Genomic DNA, 18414 nt, shown 5'->3' with positions numbered 1-18414 from the left:
AATATCAAGCCGGACCCATGAGTGAACGTACAGTCTATCAATAAAGAAATATGGATGTACACATATATGCAATCTATCAATAAATAATCTCAGTCTATCCATAGATATAAAGGATGATGGTCAAGGCCTTTGGATTAAACTAACCTTCACCTGTATCTGAGTCCAGAAAGTCGTGAGCGTCCTGCAGGAGTGAAAGCTGCGTGAATGTTGATCGATAACTGGATCATAAAGAGGGGAAAGTGTGTGTTATCTGGACGAGAGATCTGCAAGGTCTAAAAACTGGATAGATAAGTACTTTTGAAAGATTCCGTACCTCGGATGATAGATGGTATATTGATTGTGAAACTGAGGCCTTTAAACCTGAACCCAAAAACACATCAATGTCATCAGTTATTCCTTATATTTAAAATAATCAATTTGAATAATTATACACGCCTGCATGATTGTGTAAATATATGTCAGACCTTGCAACGTAATATGCCAGTTTACTTGGCAGGATCTTTGTATATAAATAAGTGTTATTTATTTATAATTCTTTAAGGAACAAGTGTCAAACACACGTTTGAGTATATTTTATAAATCTATATATCAATTATATTTAAATCATAGTTCAAATTGTATACAACTACAAAAAAAATACAGCAAATCTACTTGTAAATACACACTGTATTTTAATTTTAGATTACTTACAATGTGCTATTATTTATGATTTTATGTGGCGTTTGGCAAAAGAGGCTGTGTGGATTCAAATTCACAGGAAATAAATAACATTTAACAACACACTTATTTTTAAAGTTAAGCTGTTACAGCGAAGCCCAAAGTCTTGCAAGACAAATTCAAATGTAGCTTCCCGTTTATGGATTTGGGGAATTTCCCAGGAGTAGTTTCTTCCAAAAATGCAGACTTGTGTTGAATTTTTGCAGAAACACTTTACGAATGAAAGTCCCGTGCATGCTCATGTTGAGCTTGGCACTCCTAAATAAAGGATGCCAGTACAGTTCCTCTGAAGGGCAGAGAAAGACGTAAAGTAGTGGGAATAAAGTAATTCAAACATAAATAAACAATATAACAGCGCTGCACAGGTACTGTTAAAAAGAATAAATTGCTTGTAATGTTTGTTAATCAGAATCATAACCTGGTTTATTGCTAAGTAGGATTTCAGTATATAGACATAGGTAGGGGATGATTAAACTGAAACAAATCAAATAAGATAAGATGGACCTTTGTTTAAAGCAGCAACAGAATGAGAATGAAAAACAGGACAGTACAGATTCACACAAGGATAATACAATTAAAAAGAACATTACAAAAACAGAATTGTGTAACAAATATACAGATTTCAACACGGATAGTGAAAAAAAAACACAAAATGTGTACAATATATCTGAATGACATTTAGATTGTTGGTTTACTGGCCAAGTTCCAACATTCTATGTGTTGCCGTGACTTATCAGCACAGTAGAGAACAAAGAACTGCATATCTGCACTTTTTATTCTTGTCCTTTTATCACAACATTTGAATTTTTTATCTCAGCATGACCTTGAAGCATGATAACAACATGATAATAAAGTTGTTTTGATATTGGAGGATGTGATCCAGGAACCGAATAGTCTAATTATATCAATATGAATTTGGCTTGGAAGAATATCCTCCTTGTATTCAGATTTGAAAACTTATTTTGTTTCTTTTTTAAAACATTTTATACAAAAATATATTTAAAAAACAGTCTCTTGTAAGGAAGTGTTTATTGGAAATGGGTAGATAAGCTCTCTCTCTGCAGTTTATCTGACAGCAGTGCAACTGGGATGAGGGTCTAAAGGTCACGTTCAGTGAACAGATTGATCTGAATCAGTCCGACTAATGTTTCTACAGAAACACCCAAAGTTGCTGTAAAAATAAATGATTGGAGGTATATGTACGCTGGGTGTGGTTGTTTCTTCCTCTTCGCCTGTAGTTTCTACTTGCTGCTTGGGATCACCCCAGCAACCCTATCGAAATCCCACCCATGTTACGTATCATGAAGAGGAATTTGATCATCCATAGCTGCGATTGGTCAGCCGTGGCATCACACCAGATAAGATAGGTGTGACATCACAGGAGTGGGGACTCAGTACATGTTGTTTCACCTTCCCCAACCTGTCAGACGGACAGACGGACTAAAGGAGAGGCTGTCTCCCACTCTCTTTCTTTGTCTAATGTATCTTCAGGTAGGGCAGCAGTGATCAATAAACACTCCCTTACACTCTGTACCTGAGGAGCCTTCTTTACCTGCTGCTGGAAAACTCAGGAATCATGAACCGTGTCGCAGCCCTCATCACTTTTCTCACCTTTATGGTAAGTTGGTCGGGAAACTTTTCTTTTGGAATTGGTACTTCTACTGTACACTTGTTTCAGTCCACTATGGAAGAGGGCCAGACATAAGGGGGGGAGGGGGAAATGAGGGGAGAAGTTTGCTTTCAGCATTTGGAGGATAAAGTCCAGTATTTTCCACTGTGGCCAGTCATTTGATTTATTCTCCAATGTTCACTGTTTACTCTTCGCAACTCAAATGTACTGTAGTCTCAAAATGGCATTTCAACATAATTCTTAACATTTCAAGTTTACATTTAGACGTTATGCTTAAATTCAAAGAGAAATAATGTTCCTTCTCTGATCAAAATGTTAATCTGAGATTTCAACTCTTTTCTCAACATTGCTAATTTATGCTGAAGATGCAAAAAAAAAAGTCCTCCTCTTAGGTTAGGATATGATATGTGACCAGGATTGTACATTTGAGAAACACAAGTAATTTATCTTCTAATTAAGACACTTAACCAATATAAACACTACCACGCACAAGGAAGTGTTTTATTCAACTATTATTTAGATGCAGGCAATCATAAAATGACTAGCGCTTAATGTGGTAAACAGTAAAACACAATAAAAGACAAAACAAAACTGATGTTTAATCGTTTGTCAAATCTTTGCACCCAACGCAAAGGTTAGATAAATGTTATTTAAGGCAGCAAAGGCCTAGTAAGTCTTTACAATATTTAGCCTAATGCTAAACTAAAATAAACACAATAGATATTGTGATGTGTTTTTATTTTGGTATTTAAAATCTTCCATACACCTGAAAGTGCTATTGAAATAGAAGCATAACACATATATAACATTAAGTAATCTAATATAGACCCCGTGGAAATCTTCTTAAGATGAATGCATTTCTCCATAAAAGATGGAGTATATTTCAACAAATGACATGGTCTCCATTGAGTCACAATGAGACACTATTTACACAATGAGTACGTTTTGACTTTATAACTAGTTTATTGTTTCATACACAAGTTAGGTTTGTATGTGTAATGTATTCATAAGGCCCATCATTCTCCAAATACACCTTTAAAAAAGAAAAACCGTTGTGTCAAGGTGAAAAAGATCAAGTTAAAATGCGGACCTTTAGAAAGGTTTTTAAAGAGGTCCATATGGATAAGTAATTCATCATTTTACCTGTGTAAGTCGTTTTTAATAAATACATTTACAATATGTAAAGATGATCATTAAAGACCTTCTTTAATATAACAATTATATATCAATTTGTTACAGATTTACCTGTAACATGTTTGAACTTGAACATATTTTAATGTTTTACAATTTAATTGTGTAGCGATCAAGTGTTAAGGGCTCACAGGGCAGGACACAGTAGCCTGCAGCAGTAAAGTCATGAGTCAAGTTATGACGCACTCAACCTTTATTAGTTATCATTATAGTTATGTTGACTACAGTGTGTCTATTTGGTTCAAAAAAGCTGTACATTATAGACTACAGTAACTATTAACTTCCTTTATCTGTTTCTTACTTCCTTTGTTTCACTTACCCGCAGCATAATGTGGTTTCTCCTCCTGTGATTATTTGTGACGATTCTTTCATTCGTGCAGGTTCTGTCGGAGGCCCAACACGAGCCGGGCTTCTGCTCTTTCTATGAGGAGTGTGGTCGCAACCCCTCAGTGGGAGGCGCTCTCCTCCCTCCCATCGTCCCCTGTCTGGACTACAGCCGAGCCCGAGCCCTCACAGGGGTGCACTACAGGAGACTCAAAGAGGTCTGTAGATGGTGACAGTGTGTCACATTTCAGCATTAAAACGTCTAAAAACAACTAGAACAAAGTTATATATGTTGTTTGGTTGTGTACTTATATTCCCATATATTCCCAATTTACATATTTTAATTGTAAAAAAATCAGAAATGTTGAAAAACTACTTATTTAGTTGCTTTAAATGGTGATAAATTTCATTTGCGCAATCCCCAGCATTGTCATTGTGTAGACATAAATTGACTTTTTTTTAAGCCTTTTTTATACTAGGAGGTTTTTTAGATTGTGGTCTTTTCTAACTAAATATTTGTATTGGATGAAGGCACCAGCTTTTAGTCACATACTGTAGACATCTGTATCTTAAGTTAGCAGAGGAATAACCTTAGCCAACATAAGCGGCAGCCGGGCAGAAACAGAGCAAGTCAGATCTTTTACATAAAAGTGATTTATTCTCTGTTTTTGAACGTTTTTCATCAATGAGTCTGTTTTTTTAGAGGAAGCCACATCTGTGGATAATTCGGCTTCCAGTCAAAACCTGAATGATGAAATATGATTTTATCCTAAACTGTAGAATATAACTATTATCCCACGCTATATCATGATGCGACCAAATTCAGATTTTTGCAATAAAGCATAAAAATACATACTGTGAGTTTAAGTGGAGCCCAGAACAGGAATAAAGCATGGTAGACTAGTTTTAAGTGTTTTTTGTGAATTCTTAAGTAATAATTCTTATGTATTGCCTTGACAGTAAGTATTTGGGTCTGTCAGTTTATAAACAGCACCTGTTCTTGTTGCAGGTGTGTCCCATTTTGGACCGTGGAGAGGGCAACACGTTCGCCTGCTGCTCCGTGAAACAGCTGTCCTCCCTGGAGATGAGTCTGACTCTGTCCAAGGCGTTGCTGGTCCGCTGCCCGTCCTGCGCTGAGAACTTCGCCCACCTGCACTGCATCAACACCTGCAGCCCCGACCAGAGCCAGACGGTGAAGGTCATAAAGGTCATGAACGTCACCACACTGAATACGACCAAGGAGGTGGTGGTAGGTTACCAGGCGTTCCTCAGCACCTCCTTCGCTGACATCTCCTTCCAGTCCTGCAAAAGTGTCAGGATCCCCGCCACAGGAGGCTTCGCCATCGCCACCATGTGTGGTCGCTACGGCGCCAAGCTGTGCACCCCCCAGCGCTGGTATGACTTCCAGGGAGACTCCAGTAACGGCCTTGCTCCACTCGACATCGACTTCCAGCTGGTACCACCGGGAGTCACTGAGGGACTACCTGCGGGGGTGATTCCCTACGCTGGACGGGCTCTCCGGTGTAACGAGACCACGCCCTCCGGGGGTCAGGACTGCTCCTGCCAGGACTGCCAGGAGTCGTGCCCCAGGATGCCGCCTCTCAATCTGCCCCCCGGCCCCTTCAGGCTGCTGGGGACCGACGGCTTCCTCGTGATTGCTATCCTCTTACTCTGTCTCCTGTTGTTTTCCTTCATTTTCTACCTCGCCGTTGCTTACCTGGTGAGGTCCAAGAAAAGAAAGGATGAAGAGAAAGGGAAGAGGAAGGGGAAAGGCAAGGACCAGAACAGTAATGATGTGAATCAGCGGCTCATTGATCCGTCAGAGGTGACCTGCGCTGAAAAGAACAGCCTGGCTGCTCAGGCCTTCCTCAGCTTACAGTTTCGCTATTGGGGAACCCTCATGGCTACTTATCCTCTCACGGTTAGTTGCACCAAAATTCGTGTTGAATACATAATAACAGACATTAAAATAGACATCTTGTTTCACTTTAAAAGTTGAGACTATTTTACTTTTGTTGAACACAATGATAAGTCAATAATTGGAGAAACAATCGCCAGTCATGTAATCATCAAACTAAATGTTCCATGCAAGTCAGCGGCGGCCTCTTAATTAGGGGGATTTCCTGATTTTCTTGAGGCTATTGAGGCTGTAGCAGCAAAACCTGTTTATTAATTAAGCAATATCATAATTCCTCTTGAAAAGCTAATTTTAGAAAAAAAGTTTGGGTATAATTTCATACATTTCTGACTTTGTTGCCCCAAGTGGCAAACAAAAACGTATATACATCATTTTAAATGCTTAAAATTCTTCACACTATTGTTTTGAGAAGTTGTGTTTCAGTTCATTTTTTTCTTCAATGAAGGTGCTCCTGTTGGCGGCTTTAGTCACGGCTGTCTTCTCTGTGGGCCTGAAGGACATCGAGCTCACCACGGACCCCGTGGAGTTGTGGTCTGCCCCGAAGAGCCGTGCCCGGCAGGAGAAAGAGTTTCACGACACTTTCTTCGACCCCTTCTTCAGGACCAACCAGCTGATCTTGACAGCGCCGGGCAAAAAAGGCCACATTTACGACTCTTTGCTGTTTGGAAAGCAGAACTTCAGCGGGATTATCTCCAAAGATCTCATTATTGAGCTGATGGAGCTCCAATCACGAATCCAGGTAGAGAGCCTATAATCAAAGCAAAACATTCACCACAACACAGGTACAAACATACCGAAATAATACGGACCTTACCCCAAATTAAACCCAACTTTTACCCCTCCCTACATCCCCTGCAACCAAGATTACACTCAAAAACTATAAAAGTAGGATTCCCTTGCCCATTGCTGTTGGGGTTTTTCGCCCATTTATGCCATGAGTTTCCACCGGTGTTTCTCCAAAGATGGTGGGAAGTTGGGCCTGTTGGGTATATTTTGGCTATTCCTTCACACTGACGCCTTTTCTTTGCCCTTTTTAGAACATTGAGTTCTGGTCAGAGGATCTGAACCGCACTGCGAGTCTGAAGGACATCTGTTTTGCACCGCTGAACCCAAGCAACCCCTCCCTGGCAGACTGTGCAGTCAACAGCCTGCCGCAGTACTTCCAGAACAGCCTGGACAACCTGAACGCCAAGGCCAACATGACGGAGCTGGGAGTGACCAAAGAGGTGGACTGGAGGGACCATCTGATCTACTGCCTCGGGTGAGCACGCATCTAAGTTATTTATAAAGCACATTTAAAAATACCACAGTTGGATCAAAATCCAAATAAGTGATTAGAAAAGTACATTACAAAGTAAGGATGAAAAAATCTATAACCTTGATAATAATAATAATATTATTATATTAAGAACGTCAAGGTGTCCAACTCAAATTGAAAAGCAACAGTGGATGATTTATTAAGTACTTGTACATTTTACTTATACAAATAAATAGCCTTGCGTTGAAGTACAGAGAGTACTCAGGTTGCCAATTGGCCCATTTGAGAATTATATATTATTTTGCTGAATTATAAGTAATATTATAAAAATGCAATAGTGTGATCATCATGTGGCTAATTTCAATCACCCATAAAGTTAACTTTCATAATGATTATTGTTTCTTCTGCTTTTATATTTTGTTCTAAATATGTAAATCAGCCTTTACTCTGTAATTTAACATAACCTTTTCTTCTCTTCTTCCATCTCCTCTGAAGCTCTCCCCTGTCCTTCAAAGACATCACTGCTTTAGGTTTGAGCTGCATGGCGGATTACGGAGCTCCAGTCTTCTCCTTTCTGGCTGTGGGAGGCTACGAGAGTGAGTGACTTTCTTCTTCTACACAGGAAATATCTACACAATAAAAGCAAATCAAGGTTATATAGCAACACGGCAACACAATAACAAAAGGACAATTAAAACGCCATGAGAAATTAAAAACATGCTGAAATAGAATAAGGCAATATAATTCTAAATGGCTATCAATAACAAGAAGAATAGTTACAGTGCAAGAAGTGAATTATGATTTGATTTAATAAAAGGCAACAGCAAACAGAAACCGAAGGCTGCTGTGCTGACGTGTTTAGATCCTGAGAGGTACTCATGCTTTAGAAGATGGATTCATTAAACAATTTGTATCCTGCTTTTCTCAGACGACGACTTAACTAATGCTGAGGCTCTCGTCATGACCTTCTCCCTCAATAACTACGCTCGTACCAACACCATGTTCAGAGTGGCCATGCAGTGGGAGACGGAGTTCCTTAAAATTGTCCAGGATTACCAGAAGAGCCCGAGCGCCAACTTCACCTTTGCATACATGGCAGAGGTACAGTGAAATATGGAAACTCTCATGCTGTATCCTGTTGAATTCTCTCTTCTTTTTCTATCCCATCATCATTGTTTAAAAACTATTTAGCCCCTAATTATTTTTCTTCTCTCTCCAGAGGTCTCTGGAGGATGAGATTAATCGGACAACAGCAGAGGACATCCCCATCTTCATGATCAGCTATGCTGTGATCTTTGTTTACATTGCTGTAGCACTGGGGGAGTACTCTTCATTGAAGCGCATACTGGTAAGACTTCAAAGAGTAATCTCTATCTTCTTTATAGTGCAGTCATATTACTCTGCTTTGTTTTTAGCCACTTGAGGTTGGTAGGGCCACCACTATGGTTCAGACTAGTCAAGAAATATTGGATGGATTGCCTTCAGTTTGTGTACAGGCATTCAGAGTCCTTCAGACTTTAACACCAGGCTTTTAGCTTTTCCACTAGAGCCAACATGAGGTTCACATTGAGGGTTTTGAGTGAAACATTTTCACAACTACTGCATGAGTTGCCTTGAGATGTATCAAGACTGAGTTCTTTCCGCAATGGCCCATGTTTGAAACCGACTTATGGCCCTTTGCCTGTAAGGTATTCCCTTTCTAACCACCATTGTTACTAACCCTGCTTCCTTGCACATTCATGAAGTCAAAATATAATCACCATAAAAAAGAGAAAGGCACACAAGTTTACCGGCAACCCGAAAGGAGGTTATCACCTGCTTCAAAGGGTTTTCAGAGAGATGCAGTAGAAAATGCATATACACACTCATTTTGGTGGAAAAAAAGTTTATCATCTTGTTAAGTTGTTGCTAGATAACATGTCGTTTTACTATAAAAAAGAGGCATAGAACAACTCCCTTGGACATGAGCCACATCCAAGAAGGTAAAACTGATAAGCCCCGTCTTATCACATGTATGATAAGGAGAGACGTATATCTGCATCAGCTGTATGGTGATAATCTCTATAGTGAAGCACGTAGGTTATATAGCCCATTATGTTATACAATACAGAATATATGATACAGCAAAAGATATGGTTCTCAGAAGGTTCACTGAGTCTGTTCTACATCTGGATCTTATCTCTGCGTCCTGTAGGTGGACTCCAAGTTCCTGGTGGGTCTGGGTGGGATCCTGGTGGTCGGCTGCTCTGTCCTCTCCTCCATGGGATTCTACTCCTGGATCGGCGTCCCCTCCTCGCTCATCATCCTGCAGGTCGTGCCTTTCCTGGTGCTCGCCGTTGGAGCCGACAACATCTTCATCTTTGTGCTGGAGTACCAGGTGTGTACTTGTTTGTGTACACCAGTATTGCTGACTTTACAGGATGTGAACTGTAAATAATCTTTGGATGTAACTCCACTCTTCCTTTCCTCGCAGAGAGATATGCGGATGCCTGGAGAGAAGAGAGAGGAGCACATCGGTCGTGTGCTTGGAAACGTAGCTCCCAGCATGCTCCTGTGCAGTGTCTCCGAGTCGATCTGCTTCTTCCTCGGTAGGAATCTTTGCAATAAATACTCAAGTAAAAAAATACATGTCTGTGGAGACATCAAAAATATGTATCATGTCAGCACCCTAAAAAAACCTAAACCTTGGACCAAAATCTTCCTTTTGAATAAAGTGAAATATCAGATTTATAAATGTATACTTTCTTTAATAGATTTAATAGACTACATTCGACAAAACAAGTTTGTTACCAGCAGTGAAACACTTTTTTTTAAAAGGCTAAACACCCCAGAAATTGGGATTGAAGACGAATATTCTTTTAGATAAAATTATGTTGTATTGAATTCATCTTTTTATTATATATTTTTACTGTTAAACTTTAAAACGCTCTGCAGTTTTTTTTGAAGTTTTTCGATCACAGTTCAAGTTTGACAAACACTTTAATAACAACACTTTTGTAACCTAGTCTTTATCCGCAACTGTGCGGAAATACAGGATTAAAACAGAATGAATAGACATGCAAAACATTTTCTATAACTGTATCTTGTTTTGTTCCCCAGGGGCCCTGTCCACCATGCCAGCGGTGAAGACCTTCGCTCTGTACGCGGCTTTCGCCGTGCTCATGGACTTCGTCCTCCAGATGACAGCTTTCGTGGCGCTGCTGTCCCTGGACGCCCGGCGCCAAGACAGAAACCGCTGTGAACTGGTCTGCTGTGTCACAGTATCGACAAAACGTCCCAACAAGCCTAACGAGGGCTTCCTGCTCCCGTTAATGAGGAAATACTACGCCCCTGTCCTCCTGCACAACTTCACCAGGTTTATTGTGGTAAAGCTACATCCCCGTTAACATATAACCATGGTTTACCTCTGATGTGAAATCTAAGTTTAGCAATGACATCAAGTAAGATGATCATGCTCTCATTTAAAAAACGATTCCAGGACTAATTTAACTGGACATTTTATTGAATACATCAGTGGTGTAAGAAGTACTCAGTCATAATACCTCTTTACTGTTATCTCTTCAGATGGTGGTCTTCATCTCCATGCTGTGTGGATCTGTATACCTCATGTTTAATGTGACTGTGGGTCTGGATCAGGAGCTGGCTATGCCTCAGGTCCGTCAGCACCTCCGTATACATTTCAATTAACGGTTGCTCACCAATTTTTATGTAAACTAACATATATTATTTATTTTTTGGTGCAGGGCTCTTACATGCTGGACTATTTCAAGTACCTGTACAAATACTTTGAAGTCGGAGTCCCTGTTTATTTTGTAACAAAGAAAGGCTTTGACTTCACCGCTGTGAAGGGCATGAATGGAGTCTGCTCCAGCGTGGGCTGCGATCAGTACTCTCTCACCCAGAAGATCCAGTACGCCACCAACCACCCTGAACTGTGAGTTTATCATTTTCATGATCTATGTAGGCTATAAAAAAGATGTGCACTTTTATTTGATAACAAATTGTGGCTCAGCTAAACTCTTCAACCTTTTGAGAGGTGAGACACTTCAGGCAAAACATATTTTTTCTATGCACTGGTCAATTTGGAGAGTTTGGGCTATTTCCATTTCATAACATAAATTATTTCGGACTTTTCGAAAGAAAATATCCAAATTATACATTTAATTGTTTTTTACTAACCTTAAACTAAACTCACCAAAAGAAAACATTACAAAATGCCACATTTGCATATTAAAACGTACAAGTACAGAAAACAAATATTAATAATAATTTCCTTAATTTAAGTAATCTACTGACAAGATTTCATGGTTGTGGAGGAAACTTCTGTGTAGTAATGCATGGAGTCCCTAACAATGGTGGTATCATGTTTTTATGGTATATGAGTAAAAACAAAAATGGCAGTGTCTCACTTTAAGGCCAGAGGAACAGCTTTTCTAAGTACAAAAAACTAAACGTGACAAAAAAGGAGAAAATGATTTGGTCCTGTAAGTATGTGTCATGCATTCAGGATCAATTTGGCGCTTATCTCTGTGAATTCCTGGGCACATTTAGATATAATAAAAGCTAGTTTTGTAAATTACCAAAACTACTCTACCGCCTACTGGTGAGAGTAGCTGCTCTATATCAGCCAGTGGCTCAGTGCAGATTGGTTCTCTGCCTTTGTCCTTCACATTACTCATTTTACAGTGACTCATCCTTGAACCTGCTGGTATCATGGTAGCAACCTCTAACATACTATCCAATCAGATCAGTTAATGGTTAACTCAGTTACATGAGCTTCACTGAGCAGATAAAGGCTGCCTCAACATGATCGTGCCATCAAGAGCAAACACCCAGAACATCCCTTATGATAATTACTGACTGTTTTATTCAAAATATTTGGTTATGGTTATGACCAGGCTGATTATTAGGTCTAAAAACACTTGGATTGTAGCCTGTATCCTGCAGTACAGCATATTTATTTTCCAGCAAACAGACGATTAAATGAATACACTTACAGGAGAGAATTGTATAACCTAGTGCTCACTATCTGATTTTGATATACTATCAGTCGTCAGCTTGACTTGAAGGCCCTTTTGAGAGTTAGAGGGATTATAATATATACAACCTAAATTGTTTCCTTTGCAAAATAAGGATTATAGAGCTAGTTTGTTATCCTCATTATCAGTTGCTTACCTGCAAACTGCAAAGCTCTTCTCATAAATAAAGAAGCCAAGAATTATATAATTGACATCAAATCAAATCAAGGTCAGGGACAAAGAAAACGTTGATGCTTGATAAGACATTTATTAAGTTTAGTCTCCCAATGCTTGCTAAAATAAGATCAAATGGTGTTCCCATTCACTGCAATGTGTCAGGAGGATGTATTTATAGTTTTACATTTTGGGAAATGCAGAGCGTGAGATCAAAAGAAGTCTCTGCACGGCTAGAGCTGGCTGATCGCTGTAGCTTCATTTTTAAGGAGCATATTTATATTCCCTAGCTGTTTATACTATCATTATGACACGTAGAAAATACCTTTAAATGGTTAAATGTTCTCCGCAATGTATGCTTCTACATCCTAAGGCCATTTCAGGTGAAATTCTGAGGAAAAACTCGAAAGATCCAGGCAAAGTGGCATATCTGTTGGAAAAACGTTCAAATATACTAGATAAACGGAGTTGCATCACTTCCCTTTGAGAGCTTGTATTAACCTCATCACCACACTGAGTGTAGACACTGTGTCCCTTTTTTGTGGAAAAAACGTTTTTTTATATGTATTTTTAAAAGTTATAAAGGTAAGATTATGGTTTCTTACATTAGTGATTTCCCCCCCCCCTGTCCCTAGATCATATTTGGGTATTCCTTCTAACTCCTGGGTGGACGACTTCATTGATTGGCTGAACCCAGGATCCAAATGTTGTCGTCTGTACGCCTTCGGCCCAAATGCTGGAAAGTTCTGTCCTGCAAGCGAATGTAAGAATAACCACAGTAACAAACTCTCTTTACATTTAATTTCCTTTTATGATGAAAGCTTCTTGAAACCTTCTTTTATTCATACCTAATCTGCTTTTATGTGTCAACAGCTGGTTTTCTCTGTCCCAAGAAGTGCATGTCAACTCCTCCAGATGGCGTCCTCAGGCCCACTAAGGAAGAATTCAACCGCTTCCTGCCTGACTTCCTGGGTAACAGACCTGACCTGCAGTGCCCCAAAGGGTGTGTTAGCGGCACATGTACACACTTTAAAACATCACAACATGAAAACAATATCATGACTGCTTATTATCTCTTTCAACAGAGGTCTTGGTGCCTATGACAAAGCGGTGGTGATGGATGAAAAAGGAGAAATTATAGGTTAGTCATTTAAAATCTAAGATATATTATGTTGTTTGTTTGTATGGAAGCTATTGAAAAAATCAACAACTATTCATATGAAATAGAAGAAGCACCTTTTAATGAATGTTTTCTTCCCTGTGCTCCCAGCCTCTCGGTTCATGGCGTACCACACACCGTTAACCAACTCGCAGGAATTCACTGCTGCACTCCAGATGGCCAGAGAGCTGGCCCACAACATCACAATGAGCATGAGGGAAATCGAAGGCACCTCACCCGACTTTGAAGTATTTCCTTACACGTATGTACATTCATTTAACTGCATCTTACCTTACTCATTTTACAAAAACGATTCTTTCTTATTCCGTGCCTCTACTGTGATTTGTTAACATGCTTCAATATTCAAAGAGCTCTTTATGTTTCTCATACTGCCTGTGCTGCAACCTCTTTTTACCCTCTGTCTGAAACCAGAGCCCAGTCTGCTCTGATTGGTTGTCTGGCCGGCTCTGTTGTATGGCTTAGAGATGTCCCGCCCCTTAAAAGTCCAATGGAGGCGTTTCAGGCAGGGGGGGGAGTTTGTGGGAGAGAAACTCTCCCTAGCTTGAACTTTAGGATTTTAGCCTTTGCAGACCATTTACATGCACACAAACCTTTATAACACACTACAGGAAAGAGAAAACCCCCATAATAGGCCCCCTTTAAACCTTTGCTGTCTTCTCTCCTTCCTCCAGGGTGACCAATGTATTTTATGAGCAGTACCTGACCATTGTTCCAGAGGGACTCTTCAACATCTCCCTGTGTCTGATGCCCACCTTCGTGGTGTGCTGTCTGCTGCTCGGTCTGGACCTGCGCTCCGGCCTGCTCAACCTCATCACCATCATCATGATCACTGTGGACACCGTTGGGGTCATGACTCTGTGGAACATCGATTACAACGCCGTCGCCCTTATCAACCTGGTCACGGTAAGACAATTAAAGAGGCACTGCGCTGATCTTACATGTGAAGGTAGTTTTATTGGTAATAAGGAGTACTTCTCATCCTGTGAAGACAGTTGTATGAGGTTTTCTGTTTTACTAAAGGGATTTATTTGACACAATATGCTAGGTTAACTGGTTTAGCTGTGAGAACACAGTTGCGAATATCAATATTATTAATTATAAAGGAAGAAAAAACAATATTGTTTTAAAGTAACCCATAGTTTTAAAAATTCTCCGCCAATTCGGGTAGTTGACATTTTTTTGGAATAACATGCAAAAGGTGTTCCTAGTTCCAGATTAAGGTACTAGAAATCCAGATATTTTAGCCTCTGCTGCTCCAATTTCAATAATCTTTTTAGATCTTCAGTCATTTTTTAGGTCCCCTTCATTGTGCAGGTGCAAAACTAAATTGCTATAATCTTACTTTAGTATTTTTGATATGTCTTGTAGACAATCTGTGATGTTATATTTCATTGTTAGAAGAGCAAGATGTTTAAAATACATATTTTACATTTCTATTCTAATTTCTTACTCTACTTGCCTACTCTCTCTGTGTTGTTTGCAGGCGGTGGGCATCTCGGTGGAGTTTGTGTCTCATATGACGAGATCCTTTGCACTCAGCACTAAACCAACACATGTAGAACGAGCCAAGGAGGCTACGGCCAACATGGGCAGCGCGGTGAGTTAACCATAAGACAAACCAGTGCACAAATTGTTAAATACAAACATTTGATTTTTATAAATATATGTATTTTTGACCCTGTAGGTGTTTGCTGGTGTTGCTATGACCAACCTGCCAGGCATCCTCGTGCTGGCGTTTGCCAAAGCGCAGCTCATCCAGATCTTCTTCTTCAGATTAAACTTAGTCATCACACTTTTGGGGATGGCTCACGGACTCATATTCCTCCCTGTGCTGCTCAGCTACTTTGGTAAGTACTTTATAGGTGCGTGTTTATATATGTAACAAAGAGGTTTGAACAGCTACATTGCAGTTTCTCTCAGTTTCACTAAATCAATTCTTGAGTAATCTTTGCAATTAGCATTTATTATGCAAATTGCTCTTGTTCTGGTACGTGTGCAAAACAGTACGTGCAATATCAATACTTGCACGCGGCTAATTTATCATAACTTAGGAGTTGATTCTGAGTGAAATTATCCGATTTTTGAACATTTCTAAACATTCTTAAATCGTTTGATCCATCACTTGCAAAATACATGTTCAATTAAATTATCAAAATCTGTAAGGAGGTGCAAATAAATGTGTTATTAATTTAGCTACTGAAGACCATAATCTCAAAAGCTCACTGTGATATGAAATAGTATATAACTAAAATTAAAAAATTAAAAATCCCTGGTTGATTAGCATGGTGAAAAAATATCCAAACATTTTGACGAGTACCGTTAAAACAAAGTGAAAGCAACTTTTCCTTTTGGTGGCTTTTGGCAAATAAACAAAAACAAGGTTTTGAAGCATGAAAAAAAATGGATGCAATAAAACTTGTGACAATTGTATTTAAAAAAAAAAATAATTGAAACTGATAACAAAAATTATGCAAAGACATTTTGAGAAAATCTGAATATATTTGACTCACACCTCGTTTTCTTCCTTGCTCAGGTCCTGATGTGAACAAAGCCGTGCTGCTGCAGCTCCAGCAGGACAAAGCGAAGGCCGCTAGGGAGCTGGAGATGAGGAACAATATGAGACATATCTATGATAACCTGAGCTTTGAAGACAGCGAGATAAAACAGGACCCGGACTCAAACCATACAAAGGACGCCAGCAGTCCTTCACAAATTGAAGAGAATCAAAAGGAGGGGAATGAGGAGAGGATCGATAGCTTCTGAGCGCCAATAACAAAACTGTTTTAAAGCTCTGATGAGTAAATACTTGTGTAACAAACTGAACAAGGATGGACACAGAAACAGGACAGAGATAGCAAACAAGGAGTCAACTATTTGGCTCCGTATGGAAAGCATTCACTTTACTATGTACCTCAATCAGAAATGGACCGGTGGGACTGAAGACAAAACCACAGTTGTGCAATATATCCAAGCAATGTGACAAAGAGAGTCAACCTTCCTGCCTCCACATGAGAGAAACTACACGTCTGCAGCTGGGCTAGATTTGTTTTTTTTTATTGTGGAATTTCTTGACCGGACAGGAAGTCGACAAATGTTCTTGAATTAGTCATTTTGTAGTTTTTGTATTAAATGTAATTATTTTGTATGTGTGAACACTTTACATTAGCACTGTTTAGAGAGATTTAAAGGAACACACACTCCATCTTTTCATGTTATAGTTTCTTCAATAGCATAGCATGGAAAATTGCTGTAAAATAAAAAAATATTTAATGTGTTTAAACATTTAGAATCATCATTTTTTATAATAATTGTATTTATGGTACATAGAAGAAAAGCCTCGACACACTAGTTTCTTTAACATCCATAAAATTGTATGTGACTGACAGCTATTGTGTGTAATTCAATATATAAATAAATATGGTAATCATTAAGTTCCATCTGTTAATGCCCTTCCTGTACTTTCATGCAAAGGTTTCTATTGAAAAGTTATTAAGCAGAGTTTTGTTTGTTCTTTGTCCTTCCATATTTGTGTCTGGTCATGATAAACTGCAGCTCTTCAAATGCTTTTGGGGTTTTCCCTTCCCTGTAGTGTGTTATAGGTTTGTGTGCATGTAAAGGGTCTGCAGAGGCTAACATCCCTGTGTTCCCTCCAGAAGGAGTTTCTCTCCCACACACATAGTGACATCACTATGAAACAATCGCACTTCTATTCGCTAGCGCTCCAACACACCGACGAGATAGGGTAAGGGGCGGGACATCTTTAAGTGGTTGACCAATCACAACACAGCTGGCCAGCTAACCAATCAGAGCACACTGGGCTCTGGTTTCAGACGGAGGGGGGAAAGAGGTGCTGCAGCACAGGCAGTATGAGGAACATAAAAAGCTTTTTGAACTTTAAAGCATGTAAACATGTCACAGTAAAGGCACAGAATACAAATATGAACCTGAGCATAAAAGAGCTCCTTTAAGATGAATAGATAAAGTAAAAGTAAAAACATTTTTACCATCACTTACTGGCTTCAGACCCAATCATTGGTTGTTCCTAGAGTCTCTAAAAGTACAACGGGAGCCAGAGCCTTTTCTTATCAAGCTCCACTTTTGTGGAATCAGCTTCCAGTTTGTGTTCGGGCAGCAGACACCCTATCCGTTTTAGAGTGCGCTTAAGACCTTCCTTTTTGATAAAGCTTATAGTTAGGGCTGATTAGATTCAGCCCCTAGTTTTGCTGCTATATAGGCTTAGACTGTCGGGGGGGACCTTACTTCTTCCTTCTCTCTGTCTGTACCGGTGTACTCTCATGTTCCGAATAACCCAGCTTCCCCCAAAAGTCTTTTTGGTGTCTATCTTTGCCGGGATCTTGAGTCGTGGCTGATCGTGTTGCTGTGGTCCTGAGTCCTGGATCGCGAGCCCTGGATCCTGAGTCGTGGCTGTGCCTGTTGCTGTGGTCCTGGATCCTGAGTCCTGGATCCTGAGTCCTGCCTCCTGAGTCCTGGATCCTGCATCCTGAGCCCTGGATCCTGAGTCGTGGCTGTGCCTGTTGCTGTGGTCCTGGATCTGAGTCCTGGATCCTGAGTCCTGCATCCTGGATTTCTAGTCGTGGCTGAACCGGTCTCTGCGGTCCTGCCTGACTCTCATCATACTACTTCCCTGATGGCTCCCACAGGATTGTTGACATCCTCGTGGATTCATCTTCTTATTATAGACACATGCATTTCCAAACATTTGGACTACCTATGTTGTAAATGTATTATCTCTTCGATTTACACATGGCATATATTGCACGTCCTGGGAGAGGGATCCCTCCTCTGTTGCTCTCCCTGAGGTTTCTCCCATATTCCCCTTTAAACTGTGGGGTTTTTCTCTGGAAGTTTTTCCTTGTACGATGTGAGGGTCTAAGGACAGAGGGTGTCGTATTGTCATACTGATATTCTGAACAAACTGTGAAGTCCACTGAGACAAATGTAACATTTGTGATATTGGGCTATATAAATAAACATGGATTGATG

General features: G+C 39.8%; 1 protein-coding gene across 1 annotated transcript; it reads left to right on the top strand.

The window, feature by feature from the left end:
* The first annotated feature begins 2293 nt into the window (after positions 1–2293).
* npc1l1 (NPC1-like 1) lies at positions 2294–16844 on the top strand. The gene is made up of 21 exons (XM_034117569.1): positions 2294–2335; positions 3919–4080; positions 4872–5783; positions 6226–6519; positions 6818–7041; positions 7534–7634; positions 7967–8139; positions 8258–8386; positions 9233–9415; positions 9512–9626; positions 10138–10403; positions 10603–10692; positions 10782–10972; positions 12866–12993; positions 13104–13233; positions 13316–13371; positions 13501–13651; positions 14082–14313; positions 14894–15007; positions 15095–15257; positions 15944–16844. The coding sequence occupies exons 1-21, from the start codon at positions 2294–2296 to the stop codon at positions 16171–16173; spliced, it is 4086 nt and encodes a 1361-aa protein (XP_033973460.1). The 3' UTR covers positions 16174–16844.
* The last annotated feature ends 1570 nt before the right edge of the window (positions 16845–18414 follow it).

This window comes from Trematomus bernacchii, unplaced genomic scaffold (genome assembly GCF_902827165.1).
Source record: "Trematomus bernacchii unplaced genomic scaffold, fTreBer1.1, whole genome shotgun sequence".
NCBI classification, from domain to species: domain Eukaryota; kingdom Metazoa; phylum Chordata; class Actinopteri; order Perciformes; family Nototheniidae; genus Trematomus; species Trematomus bernacchii.
Note: the sequence above shows the minus strand (reverse complement) of the source record. Positions and strands in the feature narration are given on the sequence as shown.

What these genes read in the sequence shown, in the direction of transcription:
- npc1l1 (XM_034117569.1), top strand. Translation starts at nt 2,294, where the DNA reads ATGAACCGTGTCGCAGCCCTCATCACTTTTCTCACCTTTATG. An exon ending in GACCTGCAGTGCCCCAAAGG is followed by an intron (nt 13,234 to 13,315) that starts GTGTGTTAGCGG and finishes CTCTTTCAACAG; the next exon opens with AGGTCTTGGTGCCTATGACA. An exon ending in TGTGCTGCTCAGCTACTTTG is followed by an intron (nt 15,258 to 15,943) that starts GTAAGTACTTTA and finishes TTCCTTGCTCAG; the next exon opens with GTCCTGATGTGAACAAAGCC.